This window comes from Urocitellus parryii, unplaced genomic scaffold, assembly GCF_045843805.1.
Source record: "Urocitellus parryii isolate mUroPar1 unplaced genomic scaffold, mUroPar1.hap1 Scaffold_1064, whole genome shotgun sequence".
Lineage (NCBI taxonomy): Eukaryota > Metazoa > Chordata > Mammalia > Rodentia > Sciuridae > Urocitellus > Urocitellus parryii.
Genome location: NW_027551831.1, coordinates 48,149 through 68,268, shown reverse-complemented (window position 1 = coordinate 68,268; position 20,120 = coordinate 48,149). Strand labels below are relative to the sequence as shown.

Below are 20,120 nucleotides of genomic sequence, written 5' to 3'. Positions count from 1 at the left end.
TCCTTGCTCACATCCCGTCTGGCCATACTTGGCTCTAACAAGAAACCTCTCTAGTTAGGAACAGTCTATCTCAAAGTGCCAGCAACATGATTTGCTGTCTCACTTTATTGAGGTGTCCATTCAAATGACATGTTTTCTGGGGAATTATCTGTCCATCTATATAAAATACACCCACCCTGATTCATGGCTTTCTTATTGGGCTTTTTAAAAAGAAATCATCACAGCCTGATATATACACATACAGCACACTGTGAAGAAGACAGGAATGTATCTTCATCCACAATAATATTAAGTACTATGGGACCAGGGATGTAGTTTCTGGACATTTTCACCTCCTAAAACTATGTTAGAAACATTATAAATCCTCCCTTTGACTCAAAGCAAGCTTATGTGATGAAAAAAATACATATATTACCATGGAATAATTAGAAATGTAGTTCTAGTATAGGAGCCAAGAAATTTAGGTGTAAAGGCATAGTGGAACATGATATTCTACATTGACTTTTTTCTACATTCTTTAAATTATTTCATTGTTCTATCCTCAATCTCTAAACCATAGGTAGAACTAGAATAAACCTTTCTTTGAATGACAGGTTTTTGTATACACTCAAATTATTATGAGACAATATAAGACCAAAAGGACTTACATTAAGCTTGATGATGACTGTCTTCTTCAACCCATTAGGATGTATGCTCTAAGAGCAGGGTTTTTGACTGGATAACTCATTCTTCCATTGCCAGGCCCTAGTCCAGGGACAAACTAATCTTTTGCTATATGGACCAATATCATCATGTCATCATAATGTATGATACATGACTTGATATTTGGGGGAGGTGAGAACTATAACTAAAACTAGAACAGGAGCTAGAAAGCAATATTATATGTCTATAAGACATGTGTCTTTACATGGTAGGGGGAGGGAAAGAAGAGATTGCTGTTATTTAAGATAGGAAGATTTTCATCCAATACTATGTCCCAAACTCTTAGAAGAGGGCTAGGAATAGAGCTAGCCACCTTCTGAGTATCAGAAAGTGGAATAACCCCAGTATCATGCCAGGAAAAATATAAGGCCTATGACTACCTTGAAGTAAGAGGCTTGTGGTGTATATGTACCTCTTCCTAGCCCAGATAAAAGGTCTGGAAAAGAGGAGATTGTCTTTTTTATCAATACCTAGGGCTGTGGCTAGGGCCAAGCCTTCCAGAGTATTAGGAGTAGTAAAAGTGAACAGTAATTAGTATTTTAAAGTAAGTGCTGTTGATATTTTTTGTCACTTCAGTCCATTTTCTATTTGGAAAAATAAAAATCCCTACAAAACAAAAGACCAAAATAAATTATTCATGGTTTATAGTTGATTATTCATATTTATATTTTTAAAAAACACATAAATCAATACCATTATTGGTTATAGTTATATTTGTAGTAAATGCATAAATCATGGGCAATATTCACACCAAACTCACGATAGTGTCTACCCTCTTCAAAATAACTGGTATGATATTGGAAAATGGATTAATTAATTGTAATGTTCCAATTATTTAAAACTATAAATCATCATCTAAAATAAACATACCAAAATGCTATCAGTTTTACATCTGAGGTAGAGATGAATAAATGTGTGCCATATCTTTTATACTTTCACATGTTTTGTTGTGACATTTTAAATAAATAAAATAGTACAAAGAATTTAAAATGCCATTAGAGCTGATAATTTTATTACATTTTTCAGTACTGGACAAATCTTGAGGCATAAAATATACGAGGACATAAAGCATGTGAATAAAACAAGCAACAAGGTTGATAACAGAGACAACTTTGGACTTTGTATTTCACAGAGAATACATATTCTTTCTAAACAAAAGCTTGAATAAACTAATTGTCACTGGAAATAATCAGAGAACTGACTAAAGATCTACAATCAAAAGTGTCACCAGGATTAGATCATTTTACAGATTGGTACTAGCTAACTTTTAATGAACAATTTATTCTAATGCTATTTGAACTACTTGAGACCACAGCACAATACTAAAAACACAAAAATTCATATTTTTAAAGCTAGTACATCTCTAATAAAAAAAAAAAACTTGGTAAAGACAGCATAAAAAAGAACAAAAATAAACAATTCCAAGTTGGAATGCAAATGCAATAATTCTAAATGAAATGTTGGTAAATAAAACACAACATGTAGCAGGTAGGATTAATTCCAGAAATTAAGGTTTGGTTCAACATCAAATACCAACCATTTTAATTCATTACATCCACAAATTAAAGGAAAAAGATCATAAAATTTTAAGAATAGATAATGAAAATACATTTGATAAACCCAGGAGCCATTTCTGATAATAACACTATGTAAAAAAGGAAAAGAAGAAACTCCTAAACAAGTTAATAATCAACAGCAAATCAATAACCAACAGCAAATATAATACTAATATGAAATACTACAAAGATTTTTTTGAAAATTAAAAATAGGTGAAGTATGTCTGTATCATTATACAACACTATTCCGGAGAATCCAGCTAAAGTAATATAATCAATATAAACATTAGAAGAAATAAAATAATTTTTATATACATGTAAAATGATTGTATACCTAGAGTCCAAAATATTCTATTTTTAAACCCACTGTAATTTAGAAGATTAAATAAATTCATTGAATAAAAGATAAAAATATAAAAATCTATAGGTTGCTTTTATTGCCCAAAATAACAAGCTATAAATGAGGAGGAAAATGTACCCAATTCAAAATGTGACAACTGTAAAAATACTAAAAAATAAGATCAATTTCATATGATAGACCTATATGAAGAATATTAAGAAATAAGAGCCAAAGAATTCAATGATATTTCAAAACACTTCGGTGTTAAGAATTAATATTATTGTAATACTCCAAAGAGAAACATAGAAATTTAATGCAATTTTAATTGAGACAGAATTTGTTAATGTCAAAAAAGTGCTTATAATTTTCATATGAAAGAGTTAATGTGGAGGACAAATTACAATGGAAGAAAAAAAATAATAATGAAGGAGGACTCGCTTTACCAGATTCTAAAACTACTTTATGGCCAGTCAGTATATTACAAATCATGTAATACTGGCTCAGAAAATTGAAAATGGGTGTTTTTTTTTAAATAAATTGTATAATTGGACATCCAATGTGAATGAAATGTATACTTGGATCTCTATCTTATACCATATACCAAAATAAATTTCAGATGACTCAAACATTTAAACTTTAATAATAATAAAATAATTATGAAATGTAGGTGAATGACTTAGGATGGTGATATCCATCTGGAAAATAACAGGAAATGAAAGTTATAAAAGAGACAATCATCTACCTAATTTTTTACAATTATAAAATAAAAGACATAACCAATAAAATCAAGATTATATAATAGAAAAATCATAACACATAAGCTACAAATTATTAAATGCACTTAACAAATTTTTAAGGAAAAGATCAACAATTCAATAGATAAATGAAGAAAGGATAATAACTGTCAAATCACAAAAGAAAAACACTCAAATAGAAAGAGAAATCCTCTTTGAAGTCAGGTAAAAGGCAGTCACAGTGAAAAGCAATATCATATAATTTTTCACCTTTCAGATTTTTAAATCTTAAAAAGTGATGCTGCAGAGGATGCTGAAAATAGGCACTTTCATTTTGAATGATAATCCTAATTTCTTAAAATAAAACATATGACTTGTTAGCATTTCTGAGAATCCAACCTATAGAAATAAAACACTTTGTGTTTTGGTAGTGTTATGTTGGTGAAAAAGGAAATAACTGAATATCAGTAACAAAAAGGTTGAATACTTTTTGGTACATCTACATGTATTGAATATGCAACTATTAGAGTGAGGGTGAGAGCATGAGGGAGGGAGGGAGGAAGGGAGGGAGGGAGAGGGAGAGAGAGAGAGAGAGAGAGAGAGAGAGAGAGAGATTGACTGTAGCTACTGGTCAGCCAGGATGTCATCTATGTCAAGTGAGAAAAGCAATTAGAGAAAATAATATGGCTTCCCATTTTAACAGAAAATACTATGAAAAACTTCATGAAGAAGAAGAAAATATGGAAGGATGTAGGACAGACTCTCAACCTGTGGGAAGAAAGTAGAAAGGTTAAAAATAATGAGGGAGAAGGATATGGGGTAGGGTTAATCTACTTTTACATTAAAAATACAGACACTTTAATATTCTACTAGCACCCAATTTATAAGTTCCATTAAAGAACAAAGCAATATCAAAATTACCACAGTATACTTGGGGCAAAACTGTGGAATTAGTCAATGTAAGAGTTGGAGGCACAATAAGATTTACTTACTTTCCTGAATTTCTGATGCCAAAACTGTTCTCAAAGTTCACAATTATGAAAATACAAAATATTTTAAGTAATAGTTCCCCAACTATTACAAAGAGCACAATGAACTTACGGGGTTTTCACCAAACCATAGACATAAATGTGAATATCATCATCAAACTTAATGAAGTAGACAGAGGGCTTGGCCACCACTTGATGGATGAAAATGCCAGTTCTCTTGGACCCGTCATCTTTGGCATGCTCCACCTGCTTGCCCACCAGGCTGTCGACCACCTCTCCAGGCTCCCGTTCTGCCATAGGGAAATAGTAGTTGGAATCTGGAATGATGCGCAGGTCACCATCTCTGTAGTCATCCAGCAGGGTGTACATATAGAGGACTGGATCTTTCTCATACGTTATATAAAACCAAGTATCCATCACTGGGGCTCGTGCCAGCACCATACCCTTCCATTCATCTTTCCTACCGTGCTCGCCTTCAAACACATGCCCCACTGCCTTCCCAATCAAGGAATCTGCCAGGCGAGAATCAATTCGAGGAGTTGGTACTCTCTCAGGAAGAATCTCTAGCGCTAGAACTCTTTTATCTCGGTGCAGTTCTAGTCCATACACACTATCTTTGCCATCATATTTAATGATGTAAAGTGTGGGCTTCACAGAAACCTGCTCGAGCACAGTGCCTTTCCACTGCTCCACTGGCTCATTGCCTTCTTTCCAGCCGTGTTGAATGCGGCAGCCCACGATGTTCCTACGAGTGAGGAAAGTGGGCTTGCGCCGCTGCTTCCTGTGGGTGTGCCTTTTCTTCATCAGGTATGCGGACACGCCATCTACTCCCGTGGGAGGCATGGTCGGAGGAGACATGGTTCAGGGCTTAGGAGGACTTAGACAGAATTGCCCCTTGCTTGATTAAGCGGACAAAAAGTTAATACTATCCAATAAGAATTTTTTTTTTCTGCGATCTCAGAAAGGGGTCCTCCCTTCTCCTAGATCAAAGATCTCACCAGAGCTTGGCAGAAACGCTCTAACTCTTCACTGTGGGCACAAGGACAGTGTGTGCCTCTCGACAGTGCTTTCTTCTGCCGTCCGGGAGGGGTGACTGCAGCAGCGGTGGCTGGAAAGAGATGGCGGGTACGACTGTGCTGTCCGCGCCTGGCGCCCGCCCCAACCTCCACCCCCAGGTCCCGGAATCGGCCACTTAGCTGTTGTTGTAGTTGAAGCTGAGGTTGCAGTACCGCGACACCGAAGGAGACCGCGGGAAAGGAAGGCAAAAGATAAAGGGATGGCTGCAGCAGTAAAAGTGCAGGCGGCGGCACGTCTCTGAGGAGTCCGCGCGGCCTGGCCTTCACAGTCCTAGTTGGCTTGGCCCAGCCGTGGAACCGCGGTTTTTGCAGCTTCAAGAGCCCGCCCCCTCTGAGCCCGCCTGTACCTCGGTCCCGCCCTCTGCCTTCTCGCCTTCCGCTTCGCGGGCAGCAGTGGGGCGGGTCAGCGCGCGCGCCCGCGTTCAGTCTACACTGACACAGGCTTTCTCCTTTATTTCCTCTCGCGCCCCCCGACTGTTTACTTCAAACCCCAGCCAGACAGGCAGGCTCCCCTCCCCCATTTGAGCTGCCTGCTGCCCAACAGCTTTCTCCACAGCGGCTTCATCTGCTCCTGTCTTACAGGAATTTCTCACAAACATTTCGAAATATATACATATATTCAAAACACACACACACACACACACACACACACACAGAGAGAGAGAGAGAGAGAGAGAGAGAGAGAGAGAGAGAGAGAGAGAGAGAGAGTTTGCACAAATGTACATACAAGCTAGTTTTCTTTCAGTTTGAAGAATTACAGATCAGAGAAAATAAAGCCTGTGAACGGTCCTCCATCTTGATTCAAACTCTCCTTTATATTTTGTACCTGAATATTCCTGGTAATGATTATTTAATAATTATTTTATTTTCCGAGTGTAAGGAGGTACACCGACGTTGTGGAAGATTTTTAAAAATATAGTGAAATAAAATATGAAACTAACCTTAACCTTGGTATCTAAACAGTAAAATATTAACCACGTTGATTTATCTCTTGGTAATAAACATGTGGGGAGCATATGTCATACTTTTATATCTTACTTTTGTCATTTATATCATTAAAATTTTCTGGTTATTTTCTATAGTTATGAAAACATGATTTTGATCCAGACTATTTATTTTAATATTCATTTAATGGCCCATTATTAATTCAAAATGCCCTATGATACAAGAATAAGTAATAAAACTATTTATCTTCATATATGGGGTTTATTTAGCTTATCTAAATCATGTCTTTAGGGAATATTTTAAAGACATGGTTTCTATATATGAAATAAGATCAATATTTGGAAAAACAAAATATTAAAACTAAATTGTGGCCTCAATTTAGTAAAAAGAGAAGATGGTGTGTGTGTGTTTACATTTACTAGTATTGTAATTTTGAAAGCACTGCATAGTTATATGGAAAATCTAAGAGAAAACAAAATATCCATAATCTCACTTGCCTCAAGTCACAGGACTGCTAAGAAGTTTAAATTTGAATATCTGTAGAACTTTAACCATTACATTTAACCATTACATTCCACTTACAAAAAGACAATAAAACCTGGAGTGTCTAGACTGTCATTCTCATTCTTCCACTCATCCCTTGTGAGAAGAAAAGGCCTCATATCTTTATCTGGAAAAAAAATAATAATAATTCACCTGGAATGAAGGAAATCAGTTGAGAGAGAGCTGTGAGGTGGCATTATTGGCTGCCTCCACATTACATTACTGTCCAAGTGAGTGGCAAAAATCTTAGATCTCATACTTTTTAAGAATTTGTGAGCATTCTCCTTTTGTGCTTCCAAGGACAAGGACTTTGGATGTGAGATTTTTTTTTCAATACTATATTACAAAAAAATAGTGCTAAGAAACCAATAAAACTACATGCATGAAAAATTATTTCTAAACTCTTTAGAATGACAGTGATATATTCACACATGTATACAACCTACATGTGCACACTCAAAGTCAAAAGGCAAGTATGTGTAAATATGTCATTATGTTCTACAAAAAGCCAAATCCCTCAAATTCCCTAGAGCAAGATACACCAAGCTCTTTTTGCTTAGAAGAACAGTTGACAGGTGAAAGAAGAAGACCACCCACAGGGCACACAAATGCAAGGCAAACAATTCCCTCAGTCCTCTTGGTTACATCCTTCAAAGGAATTCTTGCTAACAGCCCCACAGCCTAAGGAGACAAAAGAATGTCCAATACCCTTTTTAAAATTATGACTCTGATATTTAGATCATTGACTAACATTGTGGATTAAAAGACCTTATCACTCTGATATAAATGTTTACCTTCTATGTCTCCCACTAGACAATGACATTAACAAAGGTGTTTTTACTATATATCCCAGTACCTTTTACACAGACTTGACACTCAATAAATGTATGTTACATGAACATAAAAAGTGCTTTTAGGTGCCCTGCACCAATCTAAAGAAACCATCCTCAATGAAACAAGTAGTCTTACAAAAGCCTCTGAAGACTGATCCTGGCATCTCAGAACCCCCCACCCAGTAGCTTTATCCCCTTAAAACACCTAGATTACTTATTTTATGGATACATTAGACTACAGGTCTAAATTGTTTAGGAGAACATATTAAAACAAAGGGTATATGAGAAATGGGTCCTGACCAACCTGCAATATGTATATAGTAATACAATCCACATCAACAAGTAGGTGAGATAATTAAATTAGATAAATACAAATAAATCTCTAAGAATATGAACTAGTAATAATAAGGACTCAACAGTGCCCTAACTAGTCATTCCCTGAAACAAGCCCTTTTTTCTTACCAGCTCTCTCAAGAAGCAACCAGGCTCATGCCTTTGCTCTATTTTATATTCAAGTCATCATATTCAAGGCTTGAGTGTAAATCAAAACCAAGGCAGGATTTTGTACCTTATAGCCAATATCAAACCAGTCTTTGAATTGCTGGAATATTCCAAAAGTGTGACTTCTAGATAAATAAAGCATTATTGAAAATATACCTTGGAGATACATTGATAATTTGTACTAGAGGGTGGTGAAAATAGATATAAATGCTTTTAATTCCAATGTACAAACCAGATTTCAATACATGCTGTAAAACAGGTACAAACACATCACTGAGGACACAAATGAGTTCATGATTTAAAAAAAAATAGTTGTTGACTAACCTTCATTTTATTCATATTCATATGCGGTGCTGAGAATTGAACCCAGTGCCTCACACATGCAAGGCAAGTGCTCTACCACTGAGCCACAACCCCAGCCCCATGATTTGTAATGTCTGCAAAATCAGCAGAGACAATTTGAAAAGGTAAAACAACAAAAGGAAGATATTTAGAGAGTTGTAGAGTAATGAAGTCTTTTTAGCCTAAGCAGAAATCAGCTAGAGGAAAGGTGCATAGGCATAGACATGGGATATATGACAATTGGTCAGGAACTTGTATCTGGAGCAGAGAATCTGTCATGCTAAGGAATCAGGAGTGTTTTCTGGTGGTTAACAAAGTTAGTCAACAGTCTCAAATTAGAGGAATTGATATCTAATGTACTGTTAGTGTAAGCATATGATATTCCAATTCCTCTAACAGTGTAACTTAGTCAAGATCAAGTAAAGAGGTGAGCTTATATTCCCCATGTGACAGAAGCAGGCACTGTTTTCATTCTCCTGGCAGCTTGATACCAGTGATGCCGAACAGAGAGCTGATCTTGTATCTTCCACCAGGCAGAAGCAACTGGTGCCCTGATTATTCTGCCCAGGTGATGTTAGTAAGGTCTAATGGTGAATTATTCCTTCACATTCATCTGGTGGTGTGAAATATTGTTACTGACTATTATGCTATAGCACCTCCCCACTATACCAACCTGATAGCAAAAAAAGGGCTAGTTGACTTACACTCTGGTTCCTTCTACCTCTAGTATCAGTGAAACACAAAGAGAAGCTGAGTTTTTGTCACCATCCACCGTCAATGAATCTGAAAGACAGAGAACAGTGGGACTCATGATATTCATCATTGGTCTCAGTGTGGTCAACTGTTTAGATACACCTCCATTCCCACTTCGATCTAACAATGTGGTATAAGTCAGTATTATACTTTCACCATGAAGGTGTGAGGAATTCTTCAAAGGAAGCTAAACTTTCATTCTACCCATGTGCCATGAAGAAATGTGAGTCACCACTCCATTTTTGCAAAGTTGATATCAGAGGTACCCATAATAAGCCAAACATATATACACATATATATTTCTAGTTACAATAATGAAGGGAGTGTCTCTGATGATAAAATAAGGAGCTGAAATAGAATACAGAGTCTCATAATATAATATAAATATGACCATGATGCAATGAAAAATTGCATCATCATTCAAATAATAAGGAAAATCACAAATGAGACAATATGATCAATAGATGCCATAAGTGAAATAAATCATATGTTGGAATCTTTTTTGTACCAGGGATGGAACCCAGGATCACTTAACCATTAGGTCACATACGGACCCCCTTTTTTAATATTTTACATAGAGACAAGTTCTCTTAATTGCTTAGGGTCTCACTGATTTGCTGAGGCTGGCTTTGAGCTCACCATCCTCCTTTCTCATCCTCATGAGCCCCTGGGATATATGTTGGAATTTTTTGTTAATGGAAACTAAAGAAGTCATCATTAAAAAAAGTACTCCTACATGCTATTTTTGATTATCTTAGAATAATGAAGAAATTAAAAATCTCAGTAAAGAAATAAAAGAAAGAACCAAGTGGAAACTTTACAAGTGAAACATGAAATAATGAAAACAAAGTGAAATTTTGTTTCTGGTAGGGAACAAGGTTAGTCAACTATTTAGTCATTCACTTTAGAAGTGAAATCAATTTTATATTTCTAGTTTTATACTAGACATACCAAAAGATAGAATCAGTAAACATGAGGGCAAAATATTAGATTTACTCTTTGTGAAATAGAAAAAAAATACAGTCACATAAAAATATGAACAATCTCAGGGAACTGTGAGACAATACCAAAAAAGGAGCTAACATTTTCAATTATTTTAAAGGGATGAAATCTTAGGTAAAGATCTAGCAAAATATGTACAGTATCTGTATCCTAACAAATACAAATGTTAAGGAACAAATTAAAGACAGCCTAAAGAAGTGGAGAGACATAGGGTGCTCAGGAATTAGAAGACTCAACATAATAAAGATGTCAGTTCCCTCCAAACTTATCTATAGGTTTAACACTATTTCTATTGAAAATATGGGTAAAACTTTTCATAGATATATGCAAAGTTCTTACATTTATATGAAAATGCACAATAACTAGAATCATACATGATTTTGAAAGAGAAATATATGGGTGAAAGAATCATTCAACCTGATGTTAAGGCTTACTGCATGGCTTCAGAAATCCAGGAAGTGCAGTGTTTGCAGACCAGTGGCCACATATATCAAACAGAAGAGAAAACCCAAAAATGAGGTCACATAAATATATCCAACTGATTTTATGAAGTTCTGATGTAATTCAATGGTGGAAGTACAACACTTATGATAAATAATGCTTGAATAATTGAACACCATTGTGGGGGAAAAGTCCTAGACTTAAGGTGCATATGTAAAAAGTTAACTCAAAATATAAACTGGTTTAAACTATAAAATATAAAGCTATAAAACTTTTTATTAAAATTATAGAAGAAAACCTTCTGATGAAGTTATCTCATACTTGACACCCAAAGCAGAATCTTTAAAAGGAACAATGGACAAATTTGGTAAATTTAATCTCAATAAAATTAAAAATTTTGTTCTGTGAAAAGCCCTTTAAAGAAAATGAGTACAAAAGCTACAGAGGGAGAAAATATTTATAAATGAACAAAAGCCTTTAACTCAAAAAACTCTGAAATCTCAAAATAAAACAGCTAGGGGTACAATAAGAATATAACAAAAGACATGAACAAACTTTCACTGAGGATTCTAGAAAAATAGTAAATGAGCACATAAAGAGATAATTTGTTATTATAGACATATTGTTATTATAGACATATTGAGACATATCACTATATACTTATTGTATTAGAAAAAAATAGGAAAATGGAGATAGATAATAGCAAATTCTGGCCACTATGCAGATAAACTGGTTTTCTCCTTCATTAGGGTAGGATACATGTCTTTTTGAAAACTTGTTGCAGCTTCTTACAAAAAAGTATACAGTACTATACATACTAACAATTATAACCTTGAGCATGTATACTAGAAATATAAAAACTAATGTACACATAAAACCCTGTACATGAACCATCATAAAATATTATTCATAACAAAATCTGGGAACAAACTACATGACCTAAATGTGAATGATCAAATAAACTGTAGCACATATACATCAGGGAATACTGCTCAGCATTTAAAATGAATAAACTATGCACAAATGCCGTGATTTAGATAAATCTGAAGGGGACTATCCTGACTTTTTAGAAAAGTGCTAATTTATTTTCTTGTGTTGTTGTAGTTGTTCCAGAATTGAGGTCAGGGGAATTAGAACACTTAGCCATGTTCCTGGCTCTTCTTATTTAGTTTTTAAAAATTTGAGAAAGGATCTGAGTTGCTCAGGGAATTGCTAAATTGCTGAAGCTAGTCTTGAATTGGGATTCTCTTGTCTCACCCTCCTGAGTTGCCAGGACTATAGACATGCACCCCTGCACGTGGCAGAAAAGTACTAATTTTCTAAAGATGGCATACTATACTATTATATTTACTTAACATTCTTAAATTGACAAAATTATAGTTTTGAGCATTTTTTACAGGGAAAGGAAGTTTTTAATTCCTTTGAGAATATATTGACAACTGTGGATTTGTGTTCTTCAAGTTTTCAGATATACAACAATGACCACAAAACTAAATACAGTCTTAAAAACAAGTTTGAGAGATAACCACAGGATATATGATGATCTTGTAACTACAAATGGTTTCTTGCTCAGAGATGTTTCTTCATACTGATAAAGATTCTCAATGTATATTTTGAGAGCTTTTTAAAAGAACTTCTTAAAGGTGAGACAGGAGAAAGTCTAAAGAATACTGTGGGAAAATTTGAAATATGAAGAAGAAAAATAAGAAGTTCAAGTATTCCAATTTTCAAGTTCCCAAAGAAGTAGCTGGATAAATAATAACCAGTTTTTTAAAAAAATCCTAGTACTACATTTTAATTACATTTTGATCTAGGTGGAATTTTGCAGGTTGGCTTTGTTTCCTAACCACATTCATCAAGTAGGTTTTATGTGGAAATGTGTTCCAGACTCTAACAGTGGCTTACAAATGAACTTGTAGAGCATAACTTGTTTGCATTTTGAGAATGCTTGCAATTATTTAAGTTTGTTAATATTTCATTGAAATATAGGATAAGAAATGTGATTAATGAGTGACAGTTTATATCAAAACTGTATCAAATAGTTTTATATCAAAATCATATCAAATTTATGAGAATTGGGCATGATTTCTAAGTATATTCATAATTTGTAGTTTAGTATTAATAGCATATGAATATTTTCTATCAAAATATCCTTGAAATCTTTCTTACATTCTTTTTTAGATGTTTTTAAATTAATTTATTCAATTAGGTATATATGACAGCAGGATGCATTTTGATGCATTGTACACATTGCAGCACAACTTTTCATTTCTCTGGTTGTAAACGATGTAGTGTCACATCATATGTGCAGTTATACATGTACCTAGGGTAATGATGTCCATCTCATTCCACCATCTTTCCTGCCCCCATGCACCCTCCCCACTCTCCCTTCTCTTTGCCCAATCAAAGTTCCTCCATTTTTCGCATGCCTCCCCCATCCCCATTATGGATCAGCATCCACTTATCAGAACATTTGGCCTTTGGTTTTTTAGGATTGGCTTATTTTGTTTAGAAGATTTTCTCAAACTCCATCCATTTACCTGCAAATGCCATAATTTTATTCTCTTTTAATGCTGAGTAATATTTCATTGTGTATATATGCCACATGTTATTTATTCATTAATCTATTGAAGGGCATCTAGGTTGCTTCCAACAGTTTAGCTATTGTGAATAGAGCTGCTAAAGTCCTTTGGGTATACACCCAGGAGTGGGATAGCTGGGTCAAATGGTAGTTCCATTCCAAATTTTCTAAGGAATCTCCATACTGCTTTCCGGAGGGGTTGCACCAATTTGCAGTTCCACTAGCAGAGTATGAGTGTGCCTTCCCCCCCATAGCCTCACCAACATTTATTATTGTCTCTAGTCTTAATAACTACCATTTTGAATGGTGTGAGCAGAAATCTTAGAGTAGTTTTGATTTGCATTTCTCTAATTACTAAAAATGTTGAATTTTTTATATATTTAATGATTGAATGTATATCTTCTTCTGAGAAGTGTCTATTGAGCTCCTTAGCCCATTTATTGATTGTTTTGTTTTGTTTTTTCGGATGTTAAGATTTTTCAGTTCTTTGTATATCCTGGAAATTAGTGCTTATCTTATGTGTGGTGACAAAAATTTGCTCCCAAAATGTAGACTCTCTGTTTACCTCATCAGTTGTTTCTTTTGCTGAGAAGGTTTTTAGTTATTAATTCTTGATTTTATTTCTTGCACTTTAGGAGTCTTATTAAGGAATTCAGGGCCTAATCTGACGTAATAAGAACTTGGCCTACTTTTTCCTCTATTAGTCTCTGGACTAATTCCTAGGTCCTTGATTCACTTTCAGTTGAATTTTTTGCATGGTGAGAGATAGGGGTTTACTTTTATTTTGCTGCATAGTGCTTTCCAGTTCTCCCAGCACCATTTATTGCAGGCTATCTTTTTTCCAATGTATGTTTTTGCCACCATTGTCTAATATAAGATAACTATATTTATGTGGGTATTTCTTTGTGTCTGTTTTCTCTGCCATTGATCTACTTGCCTATTTTGGTGTCAATACCATGTGGTGTTTGTTACTGTAGCTTTGTAGTATAGTTTAAGGTCTGGTATTGTGATGACTCCTGCTTCACTCTTTTTGCTAAGGATTGCTTTAGTTATCCTGTGTCTCTTATTTTTCCAAATGAATTTCATGACTGCTTTTTTATGTCTATAAACAATGATTTTGGGGATTTTAATTGGGATTGCATAGAATCTGTATATTGCTTTGGGTAGTGTGGCCATTTTGACAATATTAATTTTGCCTATCCAAGAGCATGGGAGATCTTTCCATATTCTAAGGTTTTCTTCAATTATTTTATTTATTGTTTTGTAGTTTTCATTGTAGAGGTCTTTCACCTCTTTTGTTAAGTTGATGCCCAAGTATTATTTTTTGATGCTATTTCGAATGGAGGTATAGTTTTTCTAATTTCTCTTTCAGAGGATTCATCACTGATGTATATAAATGCATTTGATTTATGGGTATTCATTTTATATCCTGCTACTGCTGAGTTCATTAATTAATTCTAGACATTTTCTGGTGGAGCTTTTTGGATCCTCTAAGTATAGAATCATGTCATTATCAAATAATGATAGTTTGAGTTCTTCTTTTCCTATTTATATCCCTTTAATTTCTTTCATCTGTCTAATTGCTCTGGCTAGAGTTTCAAGTACTATGTTCACTAGAAGTCATGAAAGAGGGCATCCCTGTCTTGTTCCAGTTTTTAGAGAGAATGCTTCCAATTTTTATTTATGTAGTATGATGTTGGCCTTGGGTTTAGCATAGATAGCTTTTACAATGTTGAGGTGTGTTCCTATTATCTCTAGTTTTTCTAGTGTTATGAACATGAAAGGGTGGTGTATTTTGTTAAATGCTTTTGCTGCATCAATTGCTATAATCATATGATTTTTATCTTTAGGACTACTGATGTGATGAATTATATTCATTGGTTTTCATATGTTGAGCCAATTTTGCATCCATCAAATGAACTCCACTTGACCATGGTACACTATTTTTTTTAAATATGATTTTGTATGAGATTTGCCAGAATTTTATTGAGAAATTTTGCATGAGTGTTAATCATAGATATTGGTCTCAAATTTTCTTTCCTTGATGTGTCTCTGCCTGGTTTTGGTATCAGGGTGATACTAGCTTCATAGAATGAGTTCAGAAGGGTTCCTTCCTTTCCTACTTTATGGAATAATTTGAAGAGTATTGGTATTAATTCTTCTTTGTATAACTGTAGAACTCAGCTGTGAATGCATCTGGTCCTGGACTTTTCTTGGTTGGTAGGCTTTTGATGGCTTCTTCTATTTCCTTGCTTGAAATTGATGTGTTTAAATTGTGTATGTTCTCTTGACCCAGTTTGGGTTGATCATATGCTTCTAGAAATTTGCCAGTTTCTTTGAGGTTTAATATTTTACTGGGGTATAAATTTTCAAAATAGTTTCTAATTGACTTCTGTATTTCAATAGTGTCTGTCTTCATAGTTCCTTTTTCATCACAAATTTTAGTAATTTGAGTTTTCTCCCTTCTTCTTTTCCTTAGAGTGGCTAAGGGTTTGTCAATTTTTTTTTTCAAAGAACCAGCTTTTTGTTTTGTCAATTTTTTGAATTGTTTCTCTAGTTTCAATTTTATTGATTTCTGCCCTGATTTTAATTATTTCCTGTCTTCTACTACTTTTGGTGTTAGTTTGTTCTTCTTTTTCTAGGGCTTTGTTTATTTGTTTATTTGTTGCTATATTGTTACATTGTTTATTTGTTGACTTTCTCTTTTTTTAATGGATGGACTCCATGTAATAAACTTTCCTCTTAGCACTACCTTCATAGTGTCCCAGAGGTTTGGATATGTTGTGTTGGAGTTTTCATTTACCTCTATGAATATTTTATCTCCTCCCTGATGTCTTCTTTTATCCAAGCATCATTCAATAGCGTATTGGTTAGTTTCTAGGGGTTGGAATAGCTTTTCTTTTTAATTTTATCATTGATTTCCAACTTCATCCCATTATGGTCAAATAGGATGCAGGATAGTATCTCTATTTTTTGTAGTTGGTAAGATTGGCTTTGTGGCATAACATATGGTCTGTTTTGGAGAAGGATACATGTGCTGCTGAGAAGAAAGTGTATTTGCTTATTGATGGATGGAATATTTTATATATGTCTGTTAAGTCCAAATTATTGATTGTATCGTTGAGTTTCTAGTTTATTTGTTTAGCTTTTGTTTGGAAGATCTATCCAGTGTTGAGAAGCGATTTTTTAAAAATACCCAACATTATGTTGCCTTCAAGAGATTCATCTCATGGGAAAAGTCATACACAGACTGAAGGTGAAGGGGAAGGAAAAGAAATACTATTCACATGGGCCAAATAATCAAGCAGGGATTTCTATCCTTATATCAGATAAAGTGGACTTCAAACCAATACTAGTGGAACAGGATAAAGAAGAACATTTCATACTGCTTAAGGGATTCATACATAAATAAGACATAACAATCATAAATATCTCTGCCCAAAACAATGGGGCATTTATGTACGTCAAACAAACCTTTCTCAAATACAAGAAATGGACTGATAGTTTCTTAACTGGTTTATTGTTTCCTTCATTTTGATGATTTCTGATTTTTTTTCAGAATCTATCTTTCTTGAAGTTATCTTTTGCTACCTGTATTTGCTCCCTTATCTCTTTGTTACATTGATCAAATTTTGCTTATATTTGCTCATTTAGGTCATTCTTTAATTCACAGATCATTTTAATTATGTACATTCAGAACTTCTTCTCTGACATCTCATCAACTGCACTGTTCATGAATTCTGTTATTGTAGTATCCTAGTTTTTTGAGGCACTTTTTCCCTTGTTTTTTTTTACACATTATCTATGTGTCTTTCTTTCTTGCACTGCAGATCTGAGGTATTACACTTTCTACCCTATAATCTTGTAGTATTTGTACAGATTACCTATGCTTCACCTTGGTGTTGGGCTTCCATACCCTGCCAGTGCCCCACAATGGATGATACTGCAATTATAGGTGGTGATAGCAATAGCGGAGATAACTCAAGATAGCATTGGCAGTGTCCCAAGATGGATACAACCCCTTTCAGAGATGGGGCTGAAAGGGTGGGCCTTACACTGGCTTTGGGATGCCTGTTCCAAGATGCAGCTGCTTCTAATTCCTGTATATTGTCACAAGGTGGAGGCTTCTGTGTAGTGAGGGCTATGGCAATGGTTTCAGTGTCCCAAGATGGAAGTGGGTTAGGCCCGGGCTCCCAGATGGGTGGGTGAGAGGTGAACCTGGGCTCCCCCTTGGGTGATGGGGGTTGTAGCTGCAGTCCTGGGCCAGGGCCTGAGCTCCAGCATGTAGTTTTGTGTTTTCTAAGGCTTAGGAGCTCAGGTAAATGGGAAGTGGCTCACCAGGCACAGTGGCACATACACATAACCCCAGCAGCTTGAGAGGCTAAGGCAGGAGGATTACAGGTTTAAAGCCAATCTCAGAAACTCAGGGAGCCCCTAAGCAACTTAGTAAAACCATGACTCACGGTAAACAATAAAATGGTGGGGATTGTGGCTCTTTGCTTCAGTGCCCTGGTTCAATTCCTAGTACTCCCTCCCCAAATAAATAGTTGTAGCTATAAATGGGTAGCAAAAGGAAGACTTATAATGAAACTCTTCTTTATACAGACTACTGGCAGTTGTCATAATCATCTATACATATGAAAAAAATTAAGATGCTAGGCACAGTGGCACATGCCTATAATCCCAGCAGCTCAGGAGGCTGAGGTAGGTGGATCATAAGTTAAAAGCCAACTTCAGCAAAAACAAGGTGCTATGCAATTCAGTAAGACCCTAGCTCTAAATAAAATAAGGCTCTAGATGTGGCCCATGAGTTCAATATCCATTACAAAAAAAAATTAACAGTATTAAATTCACACATATGCACCCAGAGGAAAAAAATGTCTGTGTATAACTGGTAAAATGTGAATAAATCTAACAGATTTTTTTTATGTTACACTCCTGTTTTGAACTACTATATGTTAGTAATACCAGATGTTTTGATCAGGGTAAATTGTATGCAAGTACATTCTAGTTTATTTCTTAAAATTGTGTGTGAATTCACAATTATCTTAAAATAATTTTTAGAAGATAAATTGGAAGGACTAGGGTGTTTTCTTCAGTGGTAGAGGGTTTGCCTGGCATGCATGAGATCCTCAGTTTAATTCCCACTGCTACAAAACAAAAATAAAAATACAGATGAAGAAGTGTTACTATTATATGTAAATCCAATATCATCATCATTGTCTGGAATTTTTGCAGTAGTTGATTCTATTATTCCAAGGTCTGAGATTGGGGAAGTCATGGTATAGAGTTGATGCAACTAATCCTACACTTAAATAAGGCCATGGAATATAAAGAGAGATAGGGAACTTTGTTTAAAATAGAAAATGGTGTAATTTGTCTAAACACAGTCAGAAGAAAACTGATTATTAAATATGAAGTTTACATTTAAAAATGTTGATAAGTAAAGTGGCAGTGATGAGTTTAGCAGTTCAAAAAGGAGAGGCTATAAGAGAGAATGAATTGGAAACCGCATTTATTATTATGGTTCATCATATTTTGGTGTTCATTAACTGTGTTGGCCTAAAACTGTAAGTTTTACCATTTTTCTAATGTGTACTTACATAAAAAGGAAAGTTATTTTAATTTATTTAGAAATAAAGAATACTATTTTCCCATAAAAAGATAATGTTCAGGAAGTAATGTCTGTAGCTTGTCATTATTACTACATAAACAACTTTAAGTATGAAATGACCTTGACCTTCTAAATATATGGAAAACCTAAAACACAATTAAATTAAATGACCATTACATGTGGAATCTGAATCTTCTAGCTTAAAGAAAGAATATTTACTTATCAATGCTCTTAGAAGCATAGGGATATGAAATGAAGCGACTTGCTTTGTAGCAGTGCTTCTCAAAGTAAGACCTGCAGGAAATTCTGGGGAAAAAAGCACATTTATAAGTCCACTCCAGAAGGTCTGAATCAGTCTTTGATCATGAAGATGATGTCTTTGTGGACAGGTGTGAATTCCACACTGAATCCCTTTAAACAGGTGCAAATACCAGTTTATTTCATTTAATTGGCATTTCTTAGTTTACTTAGAACAAAGTAAGTGGCATTCTGTTGAAAAAATATAAAACACTTGAAATTGCTTGAGTTATTTTTCATTGAAGCCTTATAAATGACTATAATTTCAAACCATATAAAATGCTATAATTTTAATTATTTATGAGATAATCTAAGATGGAGTTGTAAATAACATGGGAATATAAACTGAATGCAATCTTTCCTGAAAAACATATATATTGGTGATGAGATTTTGAGTGACATTTTCTAAATTTATTCTTATTTTCATCTTCACTCCTTTGTGTATAGCTTGAGCTTCTTCTAACGAGTTCATATCTACCATTATAACTAGCACTCACAAGAGTAGTATGCTGTTTTCAGATCTTTTGGTATAGTCCGAGAAGAGGAATAGCTGGGTCAAATGGTGGTTCCATTCCCAGATTTCCAAGGAATCTCTATATTGCTTTCTAGATTGGCTGCACCAATTTGCAGTCCCACAAGCAATGTACAAGTGTACCCTTTTCCCCACATCCTCGCCAGCACTTGTTGTTGTTTGACTTCATAATGGCTGCCATTCTTACTGGAGTGAGATGGTATCTTAGAGTGGTTTTAATTTGCATTTCTCTGATTGCTAGAGATGGTGAGCATTTTTTTGTGTGTATTTGTTGATTGATTGTATATCCTCCTCTGAGAAGTGTCTGTTCAGATCCTTGGCTCATTTGTTGATTGGGTT

At 34.8% G+C, this 20,120-nt stretch overlaps 1 protein-coding gene across 1 annotated transcript; it reads right to left on the bottom strand.

Moving 5' to 3' along the window:
- Positions 1–4,208: 4,208 nt before the first annotated feature.
- Positions 4,209–5,179, bottom strand: LOC144251553 (spindlin-4). Its single transcript, XM_077794404.1, has one exon. It carries the CDS (start codon positions 5,177–5,179, stop codon positions 4,430–4,432), a length of 750 nt encoding a protein of 249 aa, XP_077650530.1. The 3' UTR covers positions 4,209–4,429.
- Between the last annotated feature and the right edge of the window lie 14,941 nt (positions 5,180–20,120).

Bases quoted from the DNA above. Each gene is read 5' to 3' on its own strand.
- LOC144251553 (XM_077794404.1), bottom strand. From the start codon at position 5,179: ATGTCTCCTCCGACCATGCCTCCCACGGGAGTAGATGGCGTGTCCGCA.